The sequence below is a fragment of the Schistocerca nitens genome, chromosome 3 (genome assembly GCF_023898315.1).
Source record: "Schistocerca nitens isolate TAMUIC-IGC-003100 chromosome 3, iqSchNite1.1, whole genome shotgun sequence".
Classification (NCBI taxonomy): domain Eukaryota; kingdom Metazoa; phylum Arthropoda; class Insecta; order Orthoptera; family Acrididae; genus Schistocerca; species Schistocerca nitens.
Window position 1 is genome coordinate 148,106,997 of NC_064616.1, and position 27,279 is coordinate 148,134,275.

Genomic DNA, 27,279 nt, shown 5'->3' on the forward strand with positions numbered 1-27,279 from the left:
TCTAACTTCAGCATGACCCAAAGTGATTGTCACAATCTTATCAGATGCTACAGCAGTGACAACATTGTGGCAGTGTGTCATGTTGAGTGGCATGGTGGTAAACCCCAAGTATTATGTTTCAGAGAACCATTGGATATGATATGTGATCTCGTGTACTTGGAGAGAGCTGGTGAGGATGAGGGAATGCAGTGGAGGGGTGGAAAACTGGCAGTTGGTAGGAGCGCTAGTGGGAGGAGGATGTGGTCCAACAGTTTTGTTGTGTCTACAGGTTCCAGCTTGTGAATAGAAAGGATAAGGAAGGCACAAATATCAGTCGGAAGAGAGTTCTGTTGCTAGATAGCAGTCATGGTAGAGGTGTAGGCCCTCAACTCCAGGAGAAGTTAGGTGAGTAGTATCAAGTCATTGGCATTTTCAAACCAAGTGCTGGGCCAAGTCAGGTGATAGAGGGTTTAGTGCCTTTATGTAAGGTATTCCAAAAGGTGATTGGGTAGTTATAGTGGATGGAGCTGGGGAAAGCTTGGATATGGACAGCGTGTACAGTATAGGTGATGACCTGAGTAAGATAGCTTCCCTAATTGGCACCACCAATGCGAGCTTGGCAGAGCTGTTCTGGCAGCATGATTAGCCTTATCTTGACAGCCCTGTGCAGTGAGTGATGATTGCTGACTGGGCACACGTTCCTCTGTTGTCGGTGGGGCTATCAGGAGATGGTGTTACACTAAGCATGGTCTGCACCTCAACAGAACTGAGAAAGGGAGGTTGGTGGAGTTGATTAGTGAGAGTATAGTGGGTGGGTGTGAAGCCACACATGGTCAAATAGCTGTTGTCATGGGTGGGAGAACTAGGCCATTTTTTAGCATAAACCATGACAACAGGCTCCCCTCTCTTAAAAGTATCTCTACCAGCTTAGAGATTTCTTCATCATTTATGCAGAAAATAAAGTGTACCACACTGGAGTGCACAAACTCCTTGAAAATTTGCTCAGATTTATCTATCATTCATCAGAATATGCAGTCCATCAAAATAAAGTGCACTAGCTTGACGTTGAACTACTTAGCACTTCAGAACAGGTCAGAGGATGGCAACAGCAAACTACCTTCACTAGGACCTTGACAATAACACCTTCCTGCATCTGCCCCCCTGCACTCAATTCCTGAGCATGGGACCATTTTGACTTGAGTCAAAGATAGCAAAATTTTGTTAAAAATGTGCTTCCATATTAGAAGACAGAAACCCTGCTACTGCACAATGAAAGTTAAGTCATTACAATCCTGAATCTGTAATGTGGTAATGGCAGAAGTATGTGTGGAAATAAAAAATTGTAGAGAGTGTGACGAAGGCCTCTCTACAGTAAGTAAGTTGGAGTACTTACACAGAGGTGAAGAGACTTAACCAGGATAGACTAGCATGAAGAGTTGCAGTCCTTGTAGTCGTGACATCAACAGCTATACCAGAGAGAGAGAGAGAGAGAGAGAGAGAGAGAGAGAGAAGGTTTTATGGACGTACACACACATATTCATGTACAGGTGTGTGTGTGTTTGTGTTTGTCCACATAAGTGTGTGGTGGTTAAGTTGGAGGATGGGAGTTTTGGGGAAGGGAGAGACTTTGCCTGTGCTTCCCCACAAGATGTGCTTTTAGGTATGTGAAGATGAGGATGTAGGGTAGCTGTGACAGAAATAAGTTCTTGCTATTCAAGTAAAGCAAAAGTATGTCCTAACGCATATTGTGGGATGTCAAACTACCATAAGAAATACTATTTGCAGTGTCTGTATTATACGGTATACTGTGCAATGTAATTCAGGCATGCATGCAAGGAACAGACACCGTGGTGATCAACAGTGTATGAAATGAAGAAAATATATTTGCAATTGCGCATGCATGTATGTCTGAAGGACATGGCATAGTACACCATATAACACAGACACTTCTAATAGTATTTCAAGCCTAAACAAAGCTGCAACAATTTCACCTTGTGTGGGAGTTAGCAATTGTGTGAGTGCAGGACACAGACACACAGTGACATATGGAAGTTCGAGTCAGTCCTGGAAGCATGCTTGGATAGTTGAAGTGCTTGTGATAAGCAGAAAATCTGCATTTGAATCCCGATCTGGCACAAATTTTTATTTACAGTAATCAGTTGTGCAGCTGAAGTCTAATCATGTTTGCAATTGTGAATATGTTTCTGTCTTACTGTAAGAGAGTTTATATAATGCATTTCTGATACATTACCTTATGTAGGAAGCTTTGTATGCCCTTCAAATCTCAAAACTACCACTGTTCTGTAGAACATATAAGTTTCACTTAAATATTTGTTCCTTTGGGTAGACCACATCAAACCCTCATGTATCCTGTTGCATCATCATCTTCCCTCTATCTCTCAGTTTTGTAGAAACTCCCATTAATGTAACTATTCATTATTGATGTTATTCAGTATGTAGAATTATTTCATTTACATATTTGTTAGCTCAGTTTGCAGATATATGGCAATGATGTAAACATAAAAGCATGGAATTTATTCTTTTTAGAGAGATATCAACAGTTGTTTTTCATACTTTCAGGCGTGCACTAATATACACCCAGCCTTTGAGTCTGATTCACTGGTGCACACAGCTACTGGTTGCAGCTGTGATGTCAGTTATACTGGGAGCAATTTTCTTTGATCTTCCAAATACAGACCCTCAGCTAGTACTTGGTGACAGACAAGGATTTCACTATGCTGTTGCATGTGTTGCTATTTGGCCAGTACTTCTCCAGTTGTCACTCGGGAATGTGAGGCGGGAAAGATGGTCAGTGTACCGTGACATACGAGATCACTTGTACAGCAGGCTGATTTACATTGTGACAAAGGTTAGTTGTATTATCTTTTTGCTTAATATGATAGTGCTTTAGCCAATAATGTATGTTCATGACCATTCTCCTAATTAATTATTGAATTTTAGATATAAGTGTATAGGGAGCTGTGCAATGAGTAGGGACGTAAAAGTAATAGATCTGTATGGCATATAAATGATTGTTGTTGATACTAGTTGGGATTTTTCTAGAGCCAGACATGGGTAAGTTGAAGAATATTTTATTTTACATAGTGATTCACACATACTACATATAGTATCTTGGAAAACTGAGTACTAAAACAAAATCTCAGCAGACGTGAATCATGCGGCAACAACAGTAATAAAAACATGGTTTTCCTAAAAGCCACAAACAAAAATGCACTATTCCTAACACAACATCAAAGTTTCAGTAACAGGTTTCATCTAAATAACTAATGAGAATGCAGAGAAAGGGAAAAGGTAAAGAGTAAGTAATGCAGTTCTCTGGCTCACAAGAGATACTGTAATCAAACATTGACCTTTGGTGTATAATGCTGCATTCCTGAGAGTATTTTTGTTACGTCATTACAACTGCAAGAAAATGCATGTTACTTTCACCAGATGTGTGTCACTTTATTGAAGTAAAGCATCATCAGTAGTCTGTGTTAAAAAATATGTATAATTTGATTTTTTTTAGATCGAAAAACAGTTCATTAACAAAGTGTTGTGTTTCTATTTATTGTAATTTCTCCTTGGTTTTTTGCCCAAATCAAGAAATGACACCTCTAGCACATCTTTGGTTTCTTTCTTCATTATGCTCTGATAATTGTGGTCTAATTGTACACTGCTTTGCAGAACTATGCATTTTTTACATTTAACACAGGACAGTTTTATACTTCATTGTTCACAGTTTATTTTTATACTTCTAAGTGTGTATTTTGTTTTGTAGTGGTGACAACATTGCCACTAGTTTTTCTTTGATCTATATTTTTTTTCTCTCTCTGTAGTTTATTACATGTGTGTTATTCTATTTGATTATGTTACTGTGTATTTAAATACTGTGTAAGACTAGTGAAAGAATAGTAATGGAGTTTTATTTTTTGTTTGCTTTTTTTGGTGGGTAGGTGGGGGAGGGAGAGGCAAAGATGAGTGAACATAAGTGCGTAGTAGCAGTAAATATTTGGGGGGGGGGGGGGGGTGAGAGATGGTGAAGAATGGAAAAGGCCCTTTTGTTCACATATTTCAGGAACACTAGCCAACATTTTCATAAATCATACAAAAATTAATATTTGAAGGCATAATAACAAAGAAAAGCTATAACATCATCTATTGGTACAGATACATTGATGACATAATGTGCATGATACACTCCTGGAAATGGAAAAAAGAACACATTGACACCGGTGTGTCAGACCCACCATACTTGCTCCGGACACTGCGAGAGGGCTGTACAAGCAATGATCACACGCACGGCACAGCGGACACACCAGGAACCGCGGTGTTGGCCGTCGAATGGCGCTAGCTGCGCAGCATTTGTGCACCGCCGCCGTCAGTGTCAGCCAGTTTGCCGTGGCATACGGAGCTCCATCGCAGTCTTTAACACTGGTAGCATGCCGCGACAGCGTGGACGTGAACCGTATGTGCAGTTGACGGACTTTGAGCGAGGGCGTATAGTGGGCATGCGGGAGGCCGGGTGGACGTACCGCCGAATTGCTCAACACGTGGGGCGTGAGGTCTCCACAGTACATCGATGTTGTCGCCAGTGGTCGGCGGAAGGTGCACGTGCCCGTCGACCTGGGACCGGACCGCAGCGACGCACGGATGCACGCCAAGACCGTAGGATTCTACGCAGTGCCGTAGGGAACCGCACCGCCACTTCCCAGCAAATTAGGGACACTGTTGCTCCTGGGGTATCGGCGAGGACCATTCGCAACCGTCTCCATGAAGCTGGGCTACGGTCCCGCACACCGTTAGGCCGTCTTCCGCTCACGCCCCAACATCGTGCAGCCCGCCTCCAGTGGTGTCGCGACAGGCGTGAATGGAGGGACGAATGGAGACATGTCGTCTTCAGCGATGAGAGTCGCTTCTGCCTTGGTGCCAATGATGGTCGTATGCGTGTTTGGCGCCGTGCAGGTGAGCGCCACAATCAGGACTGCATACGACCGAGGCACACAGGGCCAACACCCGGCATCATGGTGTGGGGAGCGATCTCCTACACTGGCCGTACACCACTGGTGATCGTCGAGGGGACACTGAATAGTGCACGGTACATCCAAACCGTCATCGAACCCATCGTTCTACCATTCCTAGACCGGCAAGGGAACTTGCTGTTCCAACAGGACAATGCACGTCCGCATGTATCCCGTGCCACCCAACGTGCTCTAGAAGGTGTAAGTCAACTACCCTGGCCAGCAAGATCTCCGGATCTGTCCCCCATTGAGCATGTTTGGGACTGGATGAAGCGTCGTCTCACGCGGTCTGCACGTCCAGCACGAACGCTGGTCCAACTGAGGCGCCAGGTGGAAATGGCATGGCAAGCCGTTCCACAGGACTACATCCAGCATCTCTATGATCGTCTCCATGGGAGAATAGCAGCCTGCATTGCTGCGAAAGGTGGATATACACTGTACTAGTGCCGACATTGTGCATGCTCTGTTGCCTGTGTCTATGTGCCTGTGGTTCTGTCAGTGTGATCATGTGATGTATCTGACCCCAGGAATGTGTCAATAAAGTTTCCCCTTCCTGGGACAATGAATTCACGGTGTTCTTATTTCAATTTCCAGGAGTGTATATGAACCTAAAAATAAAATACAAGTACTACACAAAGGAGTAAATACCATACACTGGTACATAAAGTTCATGATACAATGAGAAAACACACTCAAATTTCAAGCATATACAGAAAATCCACAAGAAGAGGTACTATCTTAAATGCAACCTCAAACCACCCACAGAATAGGAAAGAAGCTGCAACCAGATACATGACTGAAAATGATCCCCTTAAAGACTGCTGATTACCGAGAAGAGCTGGCTATTATAAAACAAATAGCATTAAGAAATCGGACTCAAAGAAACACTAGTAGAAAAACTAAACAAAAAAAATAAAGACACAAATAATGAAAGAGAACCTAACCTAACCATATCAACACATACAACCTGCAACCCGTCTCCTTGGCCGAGGTTGCTGACACATGCTTGCATGGTGGCACTTGACCAGGGGGTAACCTCAGTTCAAATGCTGGTGGTGGAAAAAACCATCTGCTAGCACATCTTTGATTTCTTTCTTCATTATGCACTGATAATTGTGGTCTAACTTTATGCTGCTTTGCAGAACTATGCATTTTTTACATTTGACACAGAAAGGGGAGGAGTGGTGGTGGCAAAAAGTTTCTGATCACAAGGCTTTTTTGTGCCAGTGTCGTGGTTTAAATACAAAACTCTCTCCAGTGTCACATGAAGTGACATGTTGGATGGGGACATTGAGCCTGGCAGCCCCCTTGGTGCCATTCGCAAGGAATAGACTAAGTGCCGGCACCGGGTTTCACCCTCTCGCTTCTGTCATCATCATCACCATCATACAACACAAACATTATACTACACCCCCCCCCCCCCCTCCACACACACACACCGCCAACACACACACAATACATACATGTAATATTACAAATGATGTAATGAAGCATGTTGTAAATTAATAACATATAAACATACAACCTGCACAACCACAAAAAAGGCATACAATGACCTACCATAACAAATTCACACGTAAAACAGGTAATATATTCAAAATACAAGGCATAAACATTGCTTACAAAACAAACAACTCGATCAAAACCAGACAGATACCAAACGTCTGGAATCTATCAGCTTAGTTTCAGAGACTGTGAAAAAATATACATTGGGATGACAGGCAGGACATTTGACACAAAATATAAAGAACATGTCAGAGCACTGAAATACGGTAAAACCATTCAACATTTGCAGACCATCTTAAACAGGAATGCCGCAGACCAAATGCTATTGAAAAAGGTATCAAAATTGTAAGAATCAGTAAAGACAGACACCACCTCCCTTTCAAAGAAAATTTCCTTATACACAAAACATTAACACAAAATAAACAGTTACTCCATAACCAAATAAATATTGGAAACCAGATACTATAATTTTCCATCCTTCACCCTCTCTCACTCAACCTCCCCCCCCCCTCCCCCCTCCCCCCCCCCCCCCTCCCCTCCTACCCCCTCCTCCCGCAGAGGTTCCTTTGAACTACCTTCACACTAATTCTCTATTACTCTACTCTCGAACAGCGGGTGGAAAAAATGAACACGTATATTTTTTGTGTGAGCTCTAATTCCCCTTATTTTATTAGGATGATGGTTTCTCCCTACATATGTTGGCATCAACAAAATCTTTTCACATTTGGAGGAGAAAGTTGGTGATTGAAATTTCATGAGAAGATCTTGCCACAATGAAAAACACCTTTGTTTTAATGATTTCTATGACACTCTCCCTCCTACTTCTCTATAATCCAAAACATGCTGCCCCTTTCTGAACTTTCTCAGTGTACTCTGTTAATCCTATATGGTAAGGATCCCATGCCACCCAGCAGTACTCCAAAAGAGGACGAACAGGTGTAGTGTAGGCAGTCCCTTTAGTAGATATGTTGCATTTTCTAAGTGTTCTGCCAATAAAAAGCACACTTTGGTTTGCATTCCCCACAACATTTTCTGTGTGTTCTTTGCAATTTAAGGTGTTTATAATTGTAATTCCTAGTTATTTAGTTGAATTTATATCCTTTTGTGTCTTTGTCTTAGGTCCAGTGCCAGCCACTGGTAATTGCTTTAGACTCTATAAAGCATTTCATTGTTATGTAATTGATGATTGTTGTTGCAAGATTGTGTAAAAAATAGTCTACAGTAAACTGTGTAAATACCATGCTTTACATGCTAGCAACAACACAGATTGTCTGCTTGTGAGGTATGTGAATTACTTCATGTTGAAACTACGTTGGCCAAAAATGATATATAGGTATTCAGCTAGATTTTTCCCCAGAACTTCCTGTTGTTGGACCTGCATACTGTGGATGAGTGTGAAAACTAAGTGGCTGCTAAAGCGAGTGGATAAGGATTTTGACTTAGGGATGAGGAACTTATTGATGTGACAATTGCTCTTGAAGGATGGGACATAACATTAAAATATACAATTCACTATCATGATTAAAATTAATTTGAAAATCCAGATGAGTTGTACATTTATCATAATTAGCTCTGACATGTGCTTCTTTTAACAGAAGATTAACTAACTATAAAATGAGATATTCAAAAAATCCTGAATCAGTAAGCTATTTGAACTCCAGACTGTTCTCTCCCAAAATTAGCAAGAGTCCTTGTGCACCTCTTGTGCCTGTATTCCATTTAAAACCAAACTGCTCTTCAGCTGGATCTCCTCCATTACCTCTTCCAGGCTTTTCTTAATGATACTTAACATCACTTTGGTTGCATGTGAAATGAGGGTAACTGTACTGTGCTCACTGCATTTCTTGGTTGCTTGTTTCTTTGGTATTGGAATCATTAGTATTGTCAGAAAGTCGTATACTTCATTAAATAACCTCAGTATTTCTCTTACACCCTCTTGGTTCAAAAATTTTAATATTTCTCCTGGTTTTGTATCTGTACCTGCTCATTTCCCATTTTTCATTGCAGCTGTTGTGCTCTGTACTTTATCCATTATGATTGTTGATCCTTTCTCACCATCATTTACATTGTTTTGGATTCAAGTTACAGAGTTGTTAGTTTGTGATCTGTATAATATAGCTCTTTTAAATAGTCTCCCCATCTCTGTACGATGTCCTTACAGTTTTTGTATACAACATTTTTCTCTTTACTGAGAATTTCCATACTAATACTTCCAGGTCTGCAGCTGTCGAGCATGCATGGTGCAGTCATCTTCAAGTTTTTGCTCAGTTAGGCACCAACAATGTCTGGCACATGGGGTCTGAGGCCATCCTCAGTTCATACAGGCAGCTGATGGAAGCAGCAAAGGCTGCTGGCCTCATGTGTGGGTTGCAAGCAGAGCTAGAAATTTGCAGCATTGTTCCCTCAGTTGATCGGGGTCCTTTTGTTTGGAGCCAAGTGGAGGGTCTCAACAAAAGGATCCGTTGACTCTGTGACCATCTCGATTACAGATTTTTAGACCTGCATTATCAGTTGGGGATTTTTAGGACTCCCCTTGACAGGTCAGGGTGCACAACAGAAAGGAAGCAGTTAATCAGGTTCTATAGTACTTGTGGATTGCATGTGAGATTTTTTAAAGGCTAGGTGGTAGTTTGAGGTACTATGATGAACACTCAACAGTCGATATGCAGCAAGGGAAGTCAGAGGATGTTCAGAGTAGAGACACTTCAGCTGTCAAAATTTTGTCAGTAAATGGTCAATGTATTCATTATAGAGTACCCAATTTTTACAGCCGTCCAGGAAAGTTCTCACACTCAAATTATTTTCAGGACCAAAAGCTGGCTGAAACACAATGTGGATTGCTCTGAGATATTTGGTGAGTCATGGAACGTGTATTGGAAAAATAGATTAGAGGCCATAGGAGGGGGAGTGTTCATTGTAGTTGACAATAATATTGTCTCTTTTGAGGTCAAAGATGAATGTGACAGTGAAATTATCTGGTTGTGTATACCAGGTCTAGGTAAAATGAAGCTAATTGTTGGATGTTTTTATCAGCCCCCCAATTCTGCTGTGATAGTTCTAGAGTAATTCAAAGAAAGTCCACAGTCCATAGTGCATAAATACCCAAATCATACAATACTAGCTGGAGGTGACTTTAACCTACCAAATATACACTAGGATGTCCATGGATTCATTATGGGGGGCACAGGCAGGCAGTTGTGCAAAATAATTTTGAACATTACTGTACAATACTGAAATTCAGTATTTCTGATGGTGTGTGGGAACAATAAATACAGAGCAAAAATTACAACTATGACTGGTGATTCTATAGTTGGATAATTTTTAATATCAAAACACTTAATTTTTTCCACATCTCTTACACGAGTTTCGCTGCTGTCAAGATGTGAGGCTCATAATCACTTGTAAATGGCCACATTTCAGTCTGTTGACTCAAAGATCAATGAAGACATAATGCTGGTCTCACCAGAATCCACATTATTTCTTGCCTCTGTACCATCATTGACTCCATTTCATCACAAGTACTTTTTCAAGGTCTGCAAACACTCAAGTTGGATGACACAGGTACTCCTACATATTTGCAGTGTGTGTATCATGCTGAGTATCAAGAAGATATAACTCATTCAGCCAACTCACAAGTACCAGCGTTCTATACTTTCATGAATAATGTTGTAATGTGATTGAGTCCTGCTTGACTTCGAGCTCAGTCCAAATTTCAGGCAATTTTTTGTGCTGTATTGTGTACAGTTTGAAATGTTAAATCAGTGCTATTATAGTAATATAAGTGTGTGTGTGTGTGTGTGTGTGTGTGTGTGTGTGTGTGTGTTTTAGTGAATCTGGTATGTACAACCTTAACTGAAATTTGTTATTATTTTTGTTTAATTCTGTTTAAAAATGTATTCTGAAAGCTTTAATGTGTTTTTGTTGGTTTTTGGCAGTTCATTTACAACATTCCTGCTTCAGCATGTGTGTGGCTTGCATACCTAATTCCAGCATACTTACTGAGTGGCCTACAGGATCAGACATATGAAACACCTACCCTTTACATTTATTTAGGTAAGTTGAAACACACTTCACTCAATACAGGTTACCAATTAAGATAACATACAGCAGGGGCAGCTCACGGTTTCCATACTGAGGAAGGCTGCGACATTTACCTATTGGAACTAACCTACACCTCGGTCTATGCTGCAAATCAGTCTGTGAATCTGTCTGTCTGCTGTCTGTCTGACTGTCTGTTTCAGGGGTGGGAGTGACAGTATCATGCACTAGCAATATTCATTTCATCTTTTTTCCATTTCATAATTGACTACTAGAATAATACAAAAAGTTAACGTCAAGATAAAATCTATAGGTAGCATATTTATCTGACAATGTCACTTTTCTCGACACTTTATTACACCAAATCATACTAGAAGATGCATTTTGGAGAGACCCTTAATGCTGTGCATGTTAGCACCACTGCATGCTTAATGGTTTTCAGTTCTAAACTTGAGATATTAAATGTTTTGTGTGTGTTCAGTGCAGAGCATTTATAAGATTGCTCAAGAAAGCAGTGATGTTTCCATGACATCAGAAGTCTTGTGCTGTTATGGTGAGTTTTGGATGAATAAATGAGTACTGATTTGCCATCAAATCAGACAATGACATAGAAAATGCTCTTGCAATTTGTACACCCATATTCTCTAGCATATCCACTTAATGGAACATAGTCACTTCTGAGAGAGAGAGAGAGAGAATTCTGTTAAAGTAACAAGAAAGTCCCAGAAGTTTTTTACAAAGTGCAAAGGTGAATCAAAAAACTCACAAGGAAGCGGTACATGAACCCATGACATTTGATACTACAAGTCCACATCTCTGTCCACTACAATACCATACACTGGGGTGTCAAAAGTCATTTGTTAGCAATATGCACATACAAAGATGGTGGTAGTATCATGTACATGAGGTTTAAAATGGCACTGCATTGGCAGAGTCATCATTTGTACCCAGGTGAATTATGTGGTAAGGTTTTCAACATGATTATAGCTACATGATGGTAATTAACAGACCTTGGATGTGGAATAGTGGATGGAGCTAGATGCATGGGACATTTCACTTCAGAAATTGTTAGAGAATTCAATATTCAGAGATCCACAGTGTGAAGAGAGTGCCTAGAACACCAAATTTTAAGCATTACCTCTCACCACAGACAATGCAGTGGCTGATTCCCTTCACTTAATGACCAAAAGCAGTGACATGTGCTTAGGATTGTCAGCACTAACATGCTAACAGATAAGCAACAATGTGTCAAATAACAACAGAAATCAATGTGGGAGTTATGACGAATGAATCCATTAGCTCATTGCAGCAAAATTTGGCATTAATGGGCAATTGCATCAGACGACTGATACGAAGGCCTTTGCTAACAGCACAACATCACCTACAGTGCCTCTCCTGGGCTTGTGACCGTATCGGTTGGACCGCAGATGACTGGAAAATGGAAATGGTTATGCAGACCATTTGCAGCCATTTATGGACTTCATGTTCCCAAATAATGATACAATTTTTATGGCTGACAATGTGCCTTGCCACCAGGCCACAGTTGTTTGCAACTGGTTTGAAGAACATTTTGGACATTTTGAGCGAATGATTTGGGTATCCAGATTGCTCGACACGAATCATATCAAACATTTGTGGAACATAATCAAGAGGTCAGTTTGTGAACAATATCCTGCACCAGCAACACTTTCAGAATTTCAGATGGCTTTAGAGGCAGCATGGCTCTGTATTTCTGGAGCGACTTCCGATGACTTGTTGAGTCCATGCCATGTCGAGTCCATGCCATGTCGAGTTGCTGCACTACACTGGAGGAGGTATCCCTTGACTTGTCACCTCAGAGTGATTTCAGTGATCGAGATACCTAGCTGAACTACTTCAGTGTTTTCTTTCAATCTGACCTGGTGTGGACCCCACACACTCAAGCAGTACACAAGACTGGGTTGCACTAGCATCCTGCATGCAGTCTCCTGTACAGATGATCCACAGTTTTCTAAAATTCTCCCAATAAACCAAAGTCGACCATTCGTCTTCCCTACAACAATTCTCACATGCTCACTCCATTTCATATTGCTTCAGAACATTATGCCCAGATATTTAAATGACCTGTGACTGTGTCAGGCAGGATAGTACTAATGCTGTATCTGAATATTAAGGGTTTGCTTTTCTTACTCACCTGTATTAACTTACATTTTTCTACATTTAAAGCCAGCTGCTGGTCATCACACCAACTAGAAATTTTGTCTAGGTCATCTTGTATCATCCTACAGTCACTAATCTTCAACACCTTCCTGTACTCCACAGCATCATTAGTGAACAACAACAGATTGCTGCCCATCCTGCCTGCCAGATCATTTACGTATATAGAAAAAATATCAACAGTCCTATCACACTTCCCTGGGGCATCCCTGATGTCACTTCTGTTCCTGATGAACACTCACCATTGAGGAGAACATACTGGGTTCTGTTACGTAAGAAGTCTTTGAGCCTATTCTGTATGATCATACCGTCATTAACAGTCTGCAGTGGGGTACCATGTTGAATGGTTTTTGGAAATCTAGCAGTAGTATGGAATCTGTCTGTTGCCCTTCATCCATAGTTTGCAGTATATCATGTGAGAAAGTAGCAAGCAATACTTTCTAAAGTCATGCTAATTTGTGGACATGAGCTTTTCAGTCTCTAGGAAATTTGTTATATTAGAACTCAGAATATGCTCTAGAATTCTTGAGCAAACCAACGTTAAGGATATTGGTCTGTCATTTTGTGGGTTCGTTGTTTTACCCTTCTTATATACAAGAGTCACCTGTGCTTTTTACCAGTTGCTTGGCTCTTTGTGCTGGTGGAGAGATTTGTGATAAATGCAAACTAAGGAGCCAATGACATAGAGTACTCTTTGTAAAACCAAATTTGGATTCCATCCAGCCCTGGTGACTTATTTATTTTTAATTCTTTCAGTTGTTTCTCTATGCTAGGGATGCATATTACTATATCATCCATACAGGACTCTGTGCAATGGTCAAATGGTAGTATGTTTGTACAATCCTCTTGTGTGAATGATTTCCATGATAGACATGGAATTTAAAACTTTGGCCTTCCTTTTGCTGTCTTCTGCTGCCAAACCAGACTGATCAATGAGTGACTGCATGGAAGCCTTAGACCTGTTTAGTGATTTTACATAGTACCAGAATCTTTTCAGGTTAACTGACAGATCTTTAGCCGAGGTATGACAGTGGAAGCTGTTGTATGCTTCATGCATAGATCTTTTCACAGACGTGTGAATCTCCACATTTGCGTGTCCTCTATTGAACCAAGAGTTCAACAGCCTTTGCTTCATCAACATTTTCTGAATTTTATTATTAAATGATAGTGAGTCTATTCCATCCTTAATTCACTTACGAGGCACATACTTGTCCAGAGCACAATTTACAATCTGTTTAAACTTTGCCCATAATTCCTCTATGTCCATCATTCTAGAACTAAATTATTGCAGTTCATATTTACCAGATATAGACTGGGAGACTTAAATGTTTATAACAGGTGGCAGGGACAAAGAACCCAGTGAAATTTTTTTTAAGTGCATTATCTGATAACTACCTTGAGCAGTTAAACAGAGAACCGACTCATGGTGATAACATATTAGACCTTCGGGTGACAAACAGACCTGAACTATTTGAAACAGTTAACGCAGAACAGGGAATCAGTGATCTTAAAGCAATTACAGCATCGGTGATTTCAGCCATAAATAGAAATATTAAAAAAGTAGGAAGATTTTTCTGTTTAGAAAAAGTGACAAAAAGCACATTTCAGAGTACTTGATGGCTCAACACAAAAGTTTTGTCTCAAGTACAGATAGTGTTGAGGATCAGTGGACAAAGTTCAGAACCAATGTACAATATGCATTAGATGAGTATGTGCCAAGCAAGATCGTAAGAGATGGAAAAGAGCCACCTTGGTACAACAATCGAGTTGGAAAACTGCTACGAAGCAAAGGGAACTTCACAGCAAACATAAACATAGCCAAAGCCTCGCAGACAAACAAAAATTACACAAAGCGAAATGTAGTTTGAGGAGGGCTATGCGAGAGGCGTTCAACAAATTCGAAAGTAAAGTTCTATGTACTGACTTGGCAGAAAATCCTAAGAAATGTTGGTCTTATGTCAAAGCGATAGGTGGATCAAAACAAATGTCCAGACACCCTGTGACCAAAATGGTACTGAAACAGAGGATGACAGACTAAAAGGCCGAAATGCTAAATGTCTTTTTCCAAAGCTGTTTCACAGAGGAAGACTGCACTGTAGTTCCTTCTCTAGATTGTCGCACAGATGACAAAATGGTTCATATCGAAATAGATGACAGAGGGATAGAAAAACAACTAAAATTGCTCAAAAGAGGAAAGGCCGCTGGACCTGATAGGATACCAGTTTGATTTTACACAGAGTATGCGAAGGAACTTGCACCCTTCTTGCAGCGGTGTACCGTAGGTCTCTAGAAGAGCGTAGCGTTCCAAAAGATTGGAAAAGGGCACAGGTCATCCCCGTTTTCAAGAAGGGACGTCGAACAGATGTGCAGAACTATAGACCCATATCTCTAATGTTGATCAGTTGTAGAATTTTGGAACACATATTGTGTTCGAGTATAATGACTTTTCTGGAGACTAGAAATCTACTCTGTAGGAATCAGCATGGGTTTCGAAAAAGACTATCATGTGAAACCCAGCTCGCGCTATTCGTCCACGAGACTCAGAGGGCCATAGACACGGGTTCACAGCTAGATGCCGTGTATCTTGACTTCCGCAAGGCGTTCGATACAGGAGTTCCTAGATAACAGAACGCAGCATGTCATTCTCAATGGAGAGAAGTCTTCTGAAGTAAGAGTGATTTCAGGTATGCTGCAGGGGAGTGTCATAGGACTGTTGCTATTCACAATATATATAAATGACCTTGTGGATAACATCGAAAGCTCACTGAGGCTTTTTGCAGATAATGCTGTAGTATATTGAGAGGTTGTAACAATGGAAAATTGTACTGAAATGCAGGAGGATCTGCAACGAATTGACACATGGTGCATGGAATGGCAATTGAATCTCAATGTAGACAAGTGTAATGTGCTGCAAATACATAGAAAAAAAAGATCGTGTATCATTTAGCTACAATATTGCAGGTCAGCAACTGGAAGCAGTTAATTCCATAAATTATCTGGGAGTAGACATTAGGAGTGATTTAAAATGGAATGACCATGTAAAATTGATTGTCGGTAAAGCAGATGCCAGACTGAGATTCATTGGAAGAATCCTAAGGAAATGCAGTCCGAAAACAAAGGAAGTAGGTTACAGTACACTTGTTCGCCCACTGCTTGAATACTGCTCTCCAGTGTGGGATCCGTACCAGATAGGGTTGATAGAAGAGATAGACAAAGTCAAACGGAGAGCAGTGCACTTTGTTATAGGATCATTTAATAATCGCGAAAGCATTACAGAGATGATAGATAAACTCCAGTGGAAGACTCTGCAAGAGAGAAGATCAGTAGCTTGGTACGGACTTTTGTTGAAGTTTTGAGTTCACCGAGGAGTCAAGCAGTATATTGCTCCCTCCTACGTATATCTCACAAAGAGACCATGAGTATAAAATCAGAGAGATTAGAGCCCAAACAGAGGCATACCGACAATCTTTCTTTCCACGAACAATATGAGACTGGAATAGAAGGAAGAACTGATAGAGGTACTCAAGGTACCCTCTGCCACACACCGTCAAGTGGCTTGCGAAGTATGGATGTAGATGTAGATGTAGATGTAGATTGTCTAAGTGAGATGCTAACAACTGTTTATCTGCTGTTTCTAGGCAGAAACACACTCCTAGCCCCCTTGATTGATTTATTAATTTTCATAACCATAGTCACTATGATGACATCATGATCATTAATCCCTGTCTCAGTACTGGCGCTACCCATAAAATCTGGCCTGTTTGTAGCGATAAGGTTAAAGGTATTTCCATTGCGTGTCAGCTGCCAAACTAGCTGCTAAAGACAGTTTCCAGAAAACATGTTCAAAAGTACTTCACAAGACTGTCTATCTGTACCCCCTGCAATGAATCCATATGTGTCCCAGTATATACTCAGTAGGTTAAAGTCACCGCCAACTAGTATCGCACGATTTGCGTATTTATATACAACTGACCATAGACTTTCTCTGAATGTTGCCGATGATGCTGTGGTATACGGGAAATTGTCATCATTGAGTGACTGTAGGAGGATACAAGATGACTTAGACAAGATTTCTAGTTGGTTTGATGAATGGCAGCTAACTGTGAATGTAGAAAAATATAAGTTAATACAGTTGAGTAGGAAAAACAATCAACAGTGTTCGAAAGCAGCATTGACACACTCACATTGATTAAACATGTAGGTGCAAATGTTGAAAAGCAACATGAAATGGAATGAGCATGTAAGGATTGTAGTAACGAAGGCAAATGGTGGACTTAAGGTGTGTTGTGTGAATTTTAGAGAAGTGTGGTTCATCTGTGAAAGAGTCTACATATAGAAGACTAGTTCTCAAGTTGTTGGAATCCCCACCTGGTTGAAATGAAGGAAGACATTGAAGCAGTTGAGAAATGTGCTGCTAGATGTGTTACTGGTAGGTTTGATCATCATTCGAGTGTTACAGAGATTCTTCATGGACTCAAATGGAAATCCCTGGAGGGAAGAAAAAGCTTTCTTTTTTTGGAACACTATTGAGAAAGTTTAGAGAACTGGCATTTGAAACTGGCTGCAGAATGATTCTATTGCCACTAATGTACATTTTGTGTCAGGACCATGAAGATAAGGCAAAGAGAAATTAGGGCTCATACAGAGGCATATAGTCATTTTTCCCTCACTTTATTTGTGAGTGGAACATGAAAGGAAATGACTAGTAGTGGTATGAGGTACCCTATGCCATGTCTGTACAGTGGCATGTGCATTATGTATGTAAATGTGGATGTAGATCTGCATGATGAATATACTGTGGAGACTCCCATCTTCCAAGATGACAAGAGCCATGGTCATAGAACTGCACACAATTATTCTTGTTTTGACAAATGCTCAAGCACCCTATTACACCTCAACAGACCCACTAAATCATCCCGTCTTAATTCCACAAAAAAAAATTCTAGGACTATTTGGAAGAGCGGGTAAAGTGCAGCAATCAACATTCTTGCATTTTTTGTAGTTCTATGGGCTTCATTATCAGCTTCAGCTGGTTATGGCTCACCTGAAGTAACTTATGGACTCTCTTCCTTGCTGAATTGAGGCCATTGTGAAGGCTGGAGGCAGTGTTAGCATGGTATTACTGTGCTACTTCTTAGGGGTGCCTGATTTCTTGCCCAATGTACATGTCTCCATAGAATCTGAAACTGAGTCTCAAATATGACCTAGTAAATTCCAGTATTCCGTTAGTTACTAAGTCCCAAAATGTTTCATAAATTACAAATCTTAAATGATAAATAATTACTCAAGGTGGGAATCGAACTGATGACCTGCAGGTTGGCAAACAGTGACCATAACTGTTACACCACAGTGAGTGTGTACATAGCACAGTGATATCATTAAGTACATTCAGAATGTGTTGGTCAGTTCCTTTGTGGCCTTTCCATAAATATGATAAGAAGAGCAAATTTTTCTCAGTACACGATGCACATAATTATTTTTCTATTGTCATTTCTGGAGACCAGATTAGTAAATTAACTTATTTCATTGTTTCCACAGTGTTATAAAAATCCATGTTATGTTCATTCCTTGATTTAGGATTGACAGTTTATTTGTTTTTCACCAAACCCTTAACTGTAGTTACTCTTAACTTCTTTTCTTGTTGCCAAATCTTTATCCCTTTCACCTTCTCTTTTTCTCATTCTTCCCACTCGTCTCTTGTATTTCATTATTCATATCTTCCCCTTCCACCTATTGATTGTGCTTTGTCATCAGAGACAATGATTTCTCTTTTCCCCATCATCTCAGTGTCCTAGTTTTCAGTTGTCTTCTATACTAGTAATATTTTCTTAACTTTATATAAATCCTACTGCAGTTCATTGTTTGATTTCTGTCCTTGATTGCTTGCTTGCTTGCTCCGTAAAATCTTCTAGAGCCTGAGCAATGTGATTTTTTTAAAATCCTGTATTCTGCAGCATTAAAAAGTTCCCATTCATTTAGGTTCATTTTGTAGGAACTATGTTGTAACACACATTCAATGTCAGAACTCAAAAACACTGCAGGTGTGCAGCATTATACTAAGAATAATGAAGTGCTAAGCATTGACAGAAAATACAGCCTTGAATAAGGTTCTGTCATGAAGTAGAAGAAACACTGACAATGGACAGGGAAATAGGAAGAACAATAAGTTGTTTAGCTTTTGACCTGTTCTGAAAGCTAATCAGTTTGTAATCTATCCTACATGCCTGTCAACTGCTTTGTGCCTCTTCAATTATGCACAAAAGTTTAATTATTCATTCATCCATCCATCAATCCATCATGTTGTGTGGCTGTCATCATAAAGGAGTGCCTTCAAGGATATAGAATGAATCAAGGGGTACATTACCAAAGTGATGCAGCTGTAAGGAACTGCAGTAACAATTAACTGTCATTAAGCTGCTATACACTTATTTGTTCTTACTCAAGCTAAATTTACAATATAGATGTTATCAGAAATGCTGCTAATTTGGATGAGAGATGCTGATACTTTGGAAGGAAGCGGTTGATTCCTCAAGTTACAGTAAAAAGCTGTTATTTGTCTCATACAGCTGCTAGTGTAATACCTACAAGACCACATTGATATTTATCATGATCTGTTATTTATGATCAATAAGATCAGACACCTTTTTATTATGAACAGCACTATTTGTCATTCACATAGTAAGAATCATTAATCCTTAAATCTAGAACTTCAGATGATTTTCAAGAGGGGTTAAAAAGGTAATTTTCTTCTAAGTTGATAGTGATTAGCAATTTCTTGCTTTATATCAGATGAGGATTTTTTACAAAGTTTTGCACCAAAATACAGAACCCGACTGTGAACCATGTAAAAGGAGGTGAAGTCAACACAGAAATTATTTTTAAGCCCCATATTGTGGTTGCATAACTCACTGTTCGAGTTGGGTTGACTTACATTATTAACAACAAATACCATTAAGGAGTAAATGCATTGGAAAGTGAGGGAAAATTCCAAGATCTCGAGGGAGACCACTGCAAAATGTGTGCACCACTGGCCATAAAAATTGCAACACCTCGAAGACAGTTATAACCATCAATTTGGTATTAAGTGTGCTACATGCTCAAATAGATAAATGATTAGCATTTCAGTGCAGCCACAGAAAGTAGGCATGAGTAATGCCACCTACATTCCATATGTAAGGATAACTTAGATAACAGTTTCTCATTCAGAAATCATGTTTGAGTGTTGGTAATTTGTGAGGAGACAGTTTTATGCCTCACCCTAGAAGGAGAAATGCCTACCAGCAGATATCAGAATTCAACAGTGGCGGGACTGTGGCCTGCTGAGACTACGGTTTATTATTCCGTGATACTGCTGCTCACATTGTGCAGGATCATGAGACTGTCATGAGAATATGGAATCTGTGGTTTCAGGAAGGTCATACTTAATCCCCTGCAGAACATCAGCAATCTCATCTTATTAGCACCTGAGGAGACAGACGTACTGTTCACTTGGCCATGGAAAACAGTGGAGCCACATTACCTACCTTATTTCTGGAAATGGGCATGTTTGTCACAAGACAGATATCCACACGAACAGTGGGAAGTGCTCTGGAACATTATGAACTGTCACCATGGTTACCAGTGTTGCAGCATCCCATGACACTGCAGCAGAGAGAAGCAGGTCAACAGTGGTGCACCCTAAAACAACACTGGACGTAGGACTGGTATTGTGTTACCTTTTTGGACAAGTCTGTCATACACATACAGCATCACAAAGTTTCTATCCATGTATGGAGAATATAAGGAGAACAAACACTGCAAGATTTGATTCTTTGTTGTCATACAGGCACAGCAACCATTGAAATCTTCTGGTCATGGGTTGCCAAGAGAACAGCACGCCACCACTTGCCCGCCACTCTGACTCGTGAACTCTGGCATAGATGAGAAATGGCACGGAATGATGGTCCTGTTTCTGTAATCCAAAGCCAGACACAATGACCAGCTGGCAGCTCTGTGTACTATATGTTGCACCCTGTATACCCCCATATCCCTACCAAGTATAAACATGTATTCTTCCTTATATACTGGATACACAACATAAGTAAAATGTCATTATTTTATGTACTTCCAGGTGTTGCATTTCTAATGTTCAGCAGTATTATTATTGTTAACCCTTACTCAATGAATACTTTCCTTACATAAGCTGACTCACCATAGAAAATAATTTTGTAATCTAACAGGGCATGAAAGTATGCAAAATGAATGAGCTGCATTGGACACTTTTGATTACTTCATTTATGTGTTAACTTCATTTTATTTTTCTTTGTTGTTGGAACTCACAAAATTTAACAATACTTCTTCATTTGTTCATTGAGTGTATCACCATTAATGTTTATTGCTGGTACCAACAAGTAATTTCAGTTTGTTTTGAAAAGTCTGAGTCTTTTCGAGATTGAAATTTAAACTGTTTCTTGTGAATCAGTTGTATATATGTTCAAGTATTGCCTGGGCCGTGTGTGATACAGTTTGCACTACACCCTCAATTAGTATGGGAAAATGCGAAAATAAAAATTACCTTTTCTTAACCTATCTTGTAAGATAAGTTGTAAGGTCAATATTGTTTAAAGCTTTCCCGGCGTACTGATTGTTCCATAAAAACACGGGAGAACTGCCGGATATCAGTAACTTCCCCCACGATATTTCGGTGCAGAGTCTTCTGGCCATCTTCAGGTGAATGCCACTGTAGTAGTACTGGCGAGTACGCGCTGAGCTCCGCTATTTAAAGCCTTCTGAGGTGACATTGCGCATGCGCAGCTCAGCTTGCGCGTTCATAACGGCTCCGTGCGCTGCGCCTCGCGCCCTCCACTGTGAAAGCCTGGCGTATCGGTGTCAGGTCGATTTCCATCTTTATGCAGATAACTACGTCGACTACGAAGTTTCTCTATAACAGGGTTCCAAGCAGAGTTCAGCTGATAACCGCTATCTCGATTGATGAGAGTCTCGTTGTCAGACAATCTTATTTCCACAGCTTCATTGATAATCGAGCTCCAAAAGTTTGATGTATGGGCCAAAATTTTTGTGTCGTTGTAATTCATGGAATGGTCTGTGGAAATACAATGTTCGGCGATTGCGGACTTGGTGGGTTGGAGAAGGCGAGTATGCCGTTGGTGTTCCACAATGCGTTCCTGCACAGTTCGTGTTGTTTGCCCTATATATGATTTGCCGCATTCACACGGAATTTTGTAAACACCTGGTTTACACAGGCCCAGGTCATCTTTAACGGATCCCACCAGTGATGAAATTTTGGAAGGAGGGCGAAAGATGACTCTCACTTGATACTTTCTCAATATTCTGCCTATCTGTGAAGAAATATTCCCAATAAATGGTAGATAAACAGTCGACCTGAAGGCCTCTTCCTCTTCCTTGTTCCGTCGTTTGTAGGTCTTCATCACTCTGTTCACTTGCCTAGGTGAAAAGCCATTCTTCAAAAATACTTTTTGCAGGTGTTCCAGTTCCGCTTGAAGACTGTCGGCGTCAGAGATAGTATGGGCACGGTGGACCAAGGTTTTGAGAACGCCCATTGTTTGTGCTGGATGGTGGCAACTAGTAGCTTGTAGATACAGGTCTGTATGAGTGGGCTTTCTGTACACCGAGTGACCAAGTGTGCCATCACTCTTCCGTCGCACCAAGACGTCTAAAAATGGCAGACAACCATCTCTCTCTATCTCCATGGTAAACTTTATGTTTTCATGTATGGAGTTCATGTGATGTAAAAATTCTTGGAGACGGTCCAGACCATGAGGCCACACTATAAAAGTGTCGTCAACGTACCGCCAAAATACTGTCGGTTTAAAAGAGGCAGAGTCGAGTGCTCTCTCCTCAAAATCCTCCATAAAAAGATTGGCTACCAGGGGAGACAAAGGACTCCCCATGGCGACACCATCAGATTGTTCGTAAAATTCGTTGTTAAATATAAAATATGTAGAGGAGAGAGTGTGCTCAAACAACGCTGTAATGTCTGCACCAAACATATTGCCAATGAGGTGTAGTGAGTCCACCAGAGGCACCTTTGTGAACAGCGAAACCACATCAAAACTGACCAATAAATCACTACTTTGCAGTTGTAGTGACTGAAGTCGACTGATAAAATCACCAGAATTCTTTATGTGATGTGCACACTTGCCTATCATTGGTTTGAGCAAAGATGCCAAGAATTTTGCTAGGTCGTAGGTGGCTGCTCCAATGTTACTCACAATTGGACGTAATGGCACATTTTCCTTGTGGATCTTAGGCAGTCCATATAGCCTAGGTGGAACTGAACTGTTTGGTTTCAGTCTCTTGATGACCTCCTTCGGTAGAGAACTGTTTGATAAAAGTTCTGCTGTTTTTCGCACTACTCGACTCGTGGGATCCTTATCGATTTTGCGATACGTTGAATCACATAATAAAACATTGATTTTATTAATATAGTCATCCCTTGGTATGAGGACAGTAGCGTTTCCTTTGTCAGATTTTAAGACTACTGTATCCACATCTGCTCGTAAGTTACGGAGGGCTATCCTCTCCGTGGGCGAGATGTTATTCTTCATTGGTGCACCCCTGGTCAATACACGGCAAGACTCTCGATGAACTTCCTCCGATTCATCTGTATCAAGACGGCGTACAGCTTCTTCGATGGCACTGATGAAATCCACTAATGGCGGTGAAACAGGTGTGGGAGCAAAATTCAGTCCTTTTGCTAGCACAGACACAGTCGCGTCATCTAAAGTTTTCTCTGTCAAATTAACAACAGATCGTCGAGTTGGAACTTCCTGCTGCATCTGTTTAGAAAGTCTGTCAATCTTGGCAGTTTGCCTCGTCACAGCTCTATCATGGCTCCAGTTTGCTTTAGCCCATGTCACACCATCCACCCAGTCCCACGACAGAGAAGATAGTCTTGCTGCCAATTCCAAATGTATGTGGAACATGTCCTTTGACACAGAATCCAATTCACGCCGAATAAAACGAATCCTTTCTCTCACCAAAGCCATGCTTGCTTTACGTTTGATGTTGTTTGCAGCAGTGGTATTTATGAAATGCACAATTTTGGCAAACGTTGGAATAATGCCCTTGTCTCTGCAACTTAAATCCAAGAATTTTTACGTCACATGAACTCCATACATGAAAACATAAAGTTTACCATGGAGATAGAGAGAGATGGTTGTCTGCCATTTTTAGACGTCTTGGTGCGACGGAAGAGTGATGGCACACTTGGTCACTCGGTGTACAGAAAGCCCACTCATACAGACCTGTATCTACAAGCTACTAGTTGCCACCATCCAGCACAAACAATGGGCGTTCTCAAAACCTTGGTCCACCGTGCCCATACTATCTCTGACGCCGACAGTCTTCAAGCGGAACTGGAACACCTGCAAAAAGTATTTTTGAAGAATGGCTTTTCACCTAGGCAAGTGAACAGAGTGATGAAGACCTACAAACGACGGAACAAGGAAGAGGAAGAGGCCTTCAGGTCGACTGTTTATCTACCATTTATTGGGAATATTTCTTCACAGATAGGCAGAATATTGAGAAAGTATCAAGTGAGAGTCATCTTTCGCCCTCCTTCCAAAATTTCATCACTGGTGGGATCCGTTAAAGATGACCTGGGCCTGCGTAAACCAGGTGTTTACAAAATTCCGTGTGAATGCGGCAAATCATATATAGGGCAAACAACACGAACTGTGCAGGAACGCATTGTGGAACACCAACGGCATACTCGCCTTCTCCAACCCACCAAGTCCGCAATCGCCGAACATTGTATTTCCACAGACCATTCCATGAATTACAACGACACAAAAATTTTGGCCCATACATCAAACTTTTGGAGCTCGATTATCAATGAAGCTGTGGAAATAAGATTGTCTGACAACGAGACTCTCATCAATCGAGATAGCGGTTATCAGCTGAACTCTGCTTGGAACCCTGTTATAGAGAAACTTCGTAGTCGACGTAGTTATCTGCATAAAGATGGAAATCGACCTGACACCGATACGCCAGGCTTTCACAGTGGAGGGCGCGAGGCGCAGCGCACGGAGCCGTTATGAACGCGCAAGCTGAGCTGCGCATGCGCAATGTCACCTCAGAAGGCTTTAAATAGCGGAGCTCAGCGCGTACTCGCCAGTACTACTACAGTGGCATTCACCTGAAGATGGCCAGAAGACTCTGCGCCGAAATATCGTGGCAGGAAGTTACTGATATCCGGCAGTTCTCCCGTGTTTTTATGGAAGGTCAATATTGCCTCATATGTTCCTGCATTTAACATTAACCAAATTTGCCATTGGTGCTTGACAGTACATGATAATAATATTAAAGAGGAAAAATGCTTCGTAATCTCCTGCAGAATGTTGGGGAGTTTTTTCCTTTTTAATATTCCAGCATTTATATGGAATGTAAACTGATCTTCCCCTTGGTTGGTTTCTACCAATTCTTCTGTAACTACTTTTTGTAAATGTTTTGCAACTGTCACTTGTTAAGTGTCATAAATAGTGGTCATGTGTATGTGAGTTGTACTTGTGTGTGTGTGTGTGTGTGTGTGTGTGTGTGTGTGTCACTTGCTAAGTGTCAGAGACAGTGGTCATGTGTATGTGAGTTGTACTTGAGTGTGTGTGTGTGTGTGTGTGTGTGTGTGTGTGTGTGTGTGTGTAATTTTTGTCTACTTCAGAAGAATGCCTTTTGGCTAACAGATCACATGTTTAGCAGTCTTTTTGTCATGCCTGTCTCCAACTCATCTCCTCTATATGGTGAGTAGCAATCTATCCTTTTCATAAAATGCTATTTATTAAACTGATAGTGTGGGAATATTCACACCTGTCAGCACCTACTTTCTTTGGTACTGGAATTATTACACCGTTCTTGAAGTCTTGCCTGCCTCATATCTTGCAAATCAGGTGAAATAGTTCTGTCATGGCTGGCTCTTCCAAGGATTTCAACAATTCTGATGGAATGTCATCTACTGCAGGGGCCTTGCTTTGACCTAGATCTTTCAGTGCTCTGCCAATTTATTTCCACAGATCATATCTCCCAACTCATCTTCATCTACTTTCTCTTCCATTTCTATAATGATGTCTTCAAACTAATTTCCCTTGTAGAGCCCCTCTATATATTCCTCAACACGTTTCTGCTTTGCTTAGCAGTGTCTTGCCATCTGAGCTCTTGATATTCTTACAGTTGCTTCTCTTTTCTCCAGAATCTCTTTAATCTTTCTGTAGGGGCTATCTACCTTTCCTCCTTATACATGCTTCTACAGCCTTGTATTTGCTCTCTAGCCATTCCTGTTTAGCCATTTTTCACTTTCTATCAGTCTCATTTTTTATACTTCTGTAGTCCATTTCAACAGCTTTATTTGTCCTATTTTTATATTCTCTGCTTTCATCAATTAAATTCATTAATGATCCTGTGCTGCCTTCACTATGTCATCTCTCAAAACTTTTCATTTGTCTTCTACTGTATTCCTTTCTCTCATTATGCTCAAACATTATCTAATGCTCACTCTAAAACTCTCAATAATCTCTGGTTCTTTCAGCTTATCCATCTCCCATCTCCTTAATTTCCTTAATTAACCAATAAATTATGGTCAGAGTTTACATCTGCCCATGGAAATGTCTTACTCTTGAAAATTTTGTTTCAAATTCTCTGCCTTACCACTATCATACCACTATATAAGAAGTCTCAAAGCTTCCAGTGTCTCCAAGCATCTTCAAAGTGTACAACCTTCTCACATGGTTCTTAAACCAGGCGTTAGTGAAATTAAATTATCTTTGTGCAAAATTCTACCACCCAAAATCCTTTTTCATTCTTTTCACCACAATCTGTATTTTTCTGTTATTTTTCCATCACTTCCTTCTCCTACTGTTGAATTCCAGTCCACCATCACAGTTATATATTCCTCTCCTTTAACCATCTAAATAATTTCTTTTATCTCTTCATACATTCTTTCAATTTCTTCATCATTTGTGGAGCTGGTTGGCATATAAACTTGAACTGCTGGGTGGGTGTTGGCATCATGTCCATTTTGGTTATGATAATTCATTCATTTGTTCATAGTAACTTACCTGCAGTCCTATTTTGTTATTTATTATTAGACCTATTTCTACATTAATCCTATTTGAGTCTGTATTTACAACCCTGTACTGACCTGACCAGAAGTCCTGTTTTTCCTGCCTCTACACTTCACTAATCCCACTATATCCAACTTCAATCTATCCATTTCTCTTTTTAAATCATTGACCTCCCTACCCGATTAAGTGATCTAACATTCTATGCTCCAACCTATAGAATGACAGTTTTGCTTTTCCTGAAGATGATACCCTCCTGAGTAATCCTCACCCAAAGATCTGAATGGGGCACTATTTTACCTCCAGAATATTTTACTAAGGATGCCATAATCATTTAACCTTAAGAAAAGTTGCATGCCTGGTGGAAAAATAATGGCTGTAGTGTCCCCTTGCTTTCAGTCATTCACAGAACCAGCAGCACAAGTACACGTTAGCTAACATTACAAGGCCAGATCAGTCACTCATCC

The 27,279-nt window shown here is 40.5% G+C and overlaps 1 protein-coding gene across 1 annotated transcript in view; it reads left to right on the top strand.

Moving 5' to 3' along the window:
• Positions 1-27,279, top strand: part of LOC126248092 (ATP-binding cassette sub-family G member 8) — a 325,668-nt gene that overhangs the window by 271,265 nt on the left and 27,124 nt on the right. The window contains exons 14-15 of the mRNA XM_049948758.1: positions 2,560-2,848; positions 10,442-10,559. Of these exons, the coding sequence (XP_049804715.1) occupies positions 2,560-2,848; positions 10,442-10,559 (407 nt within the window). The remainder of the gene's footprint in view (positions 1-2,559; positions 2,849-10,441; positions 10,560-27,279) is intronic.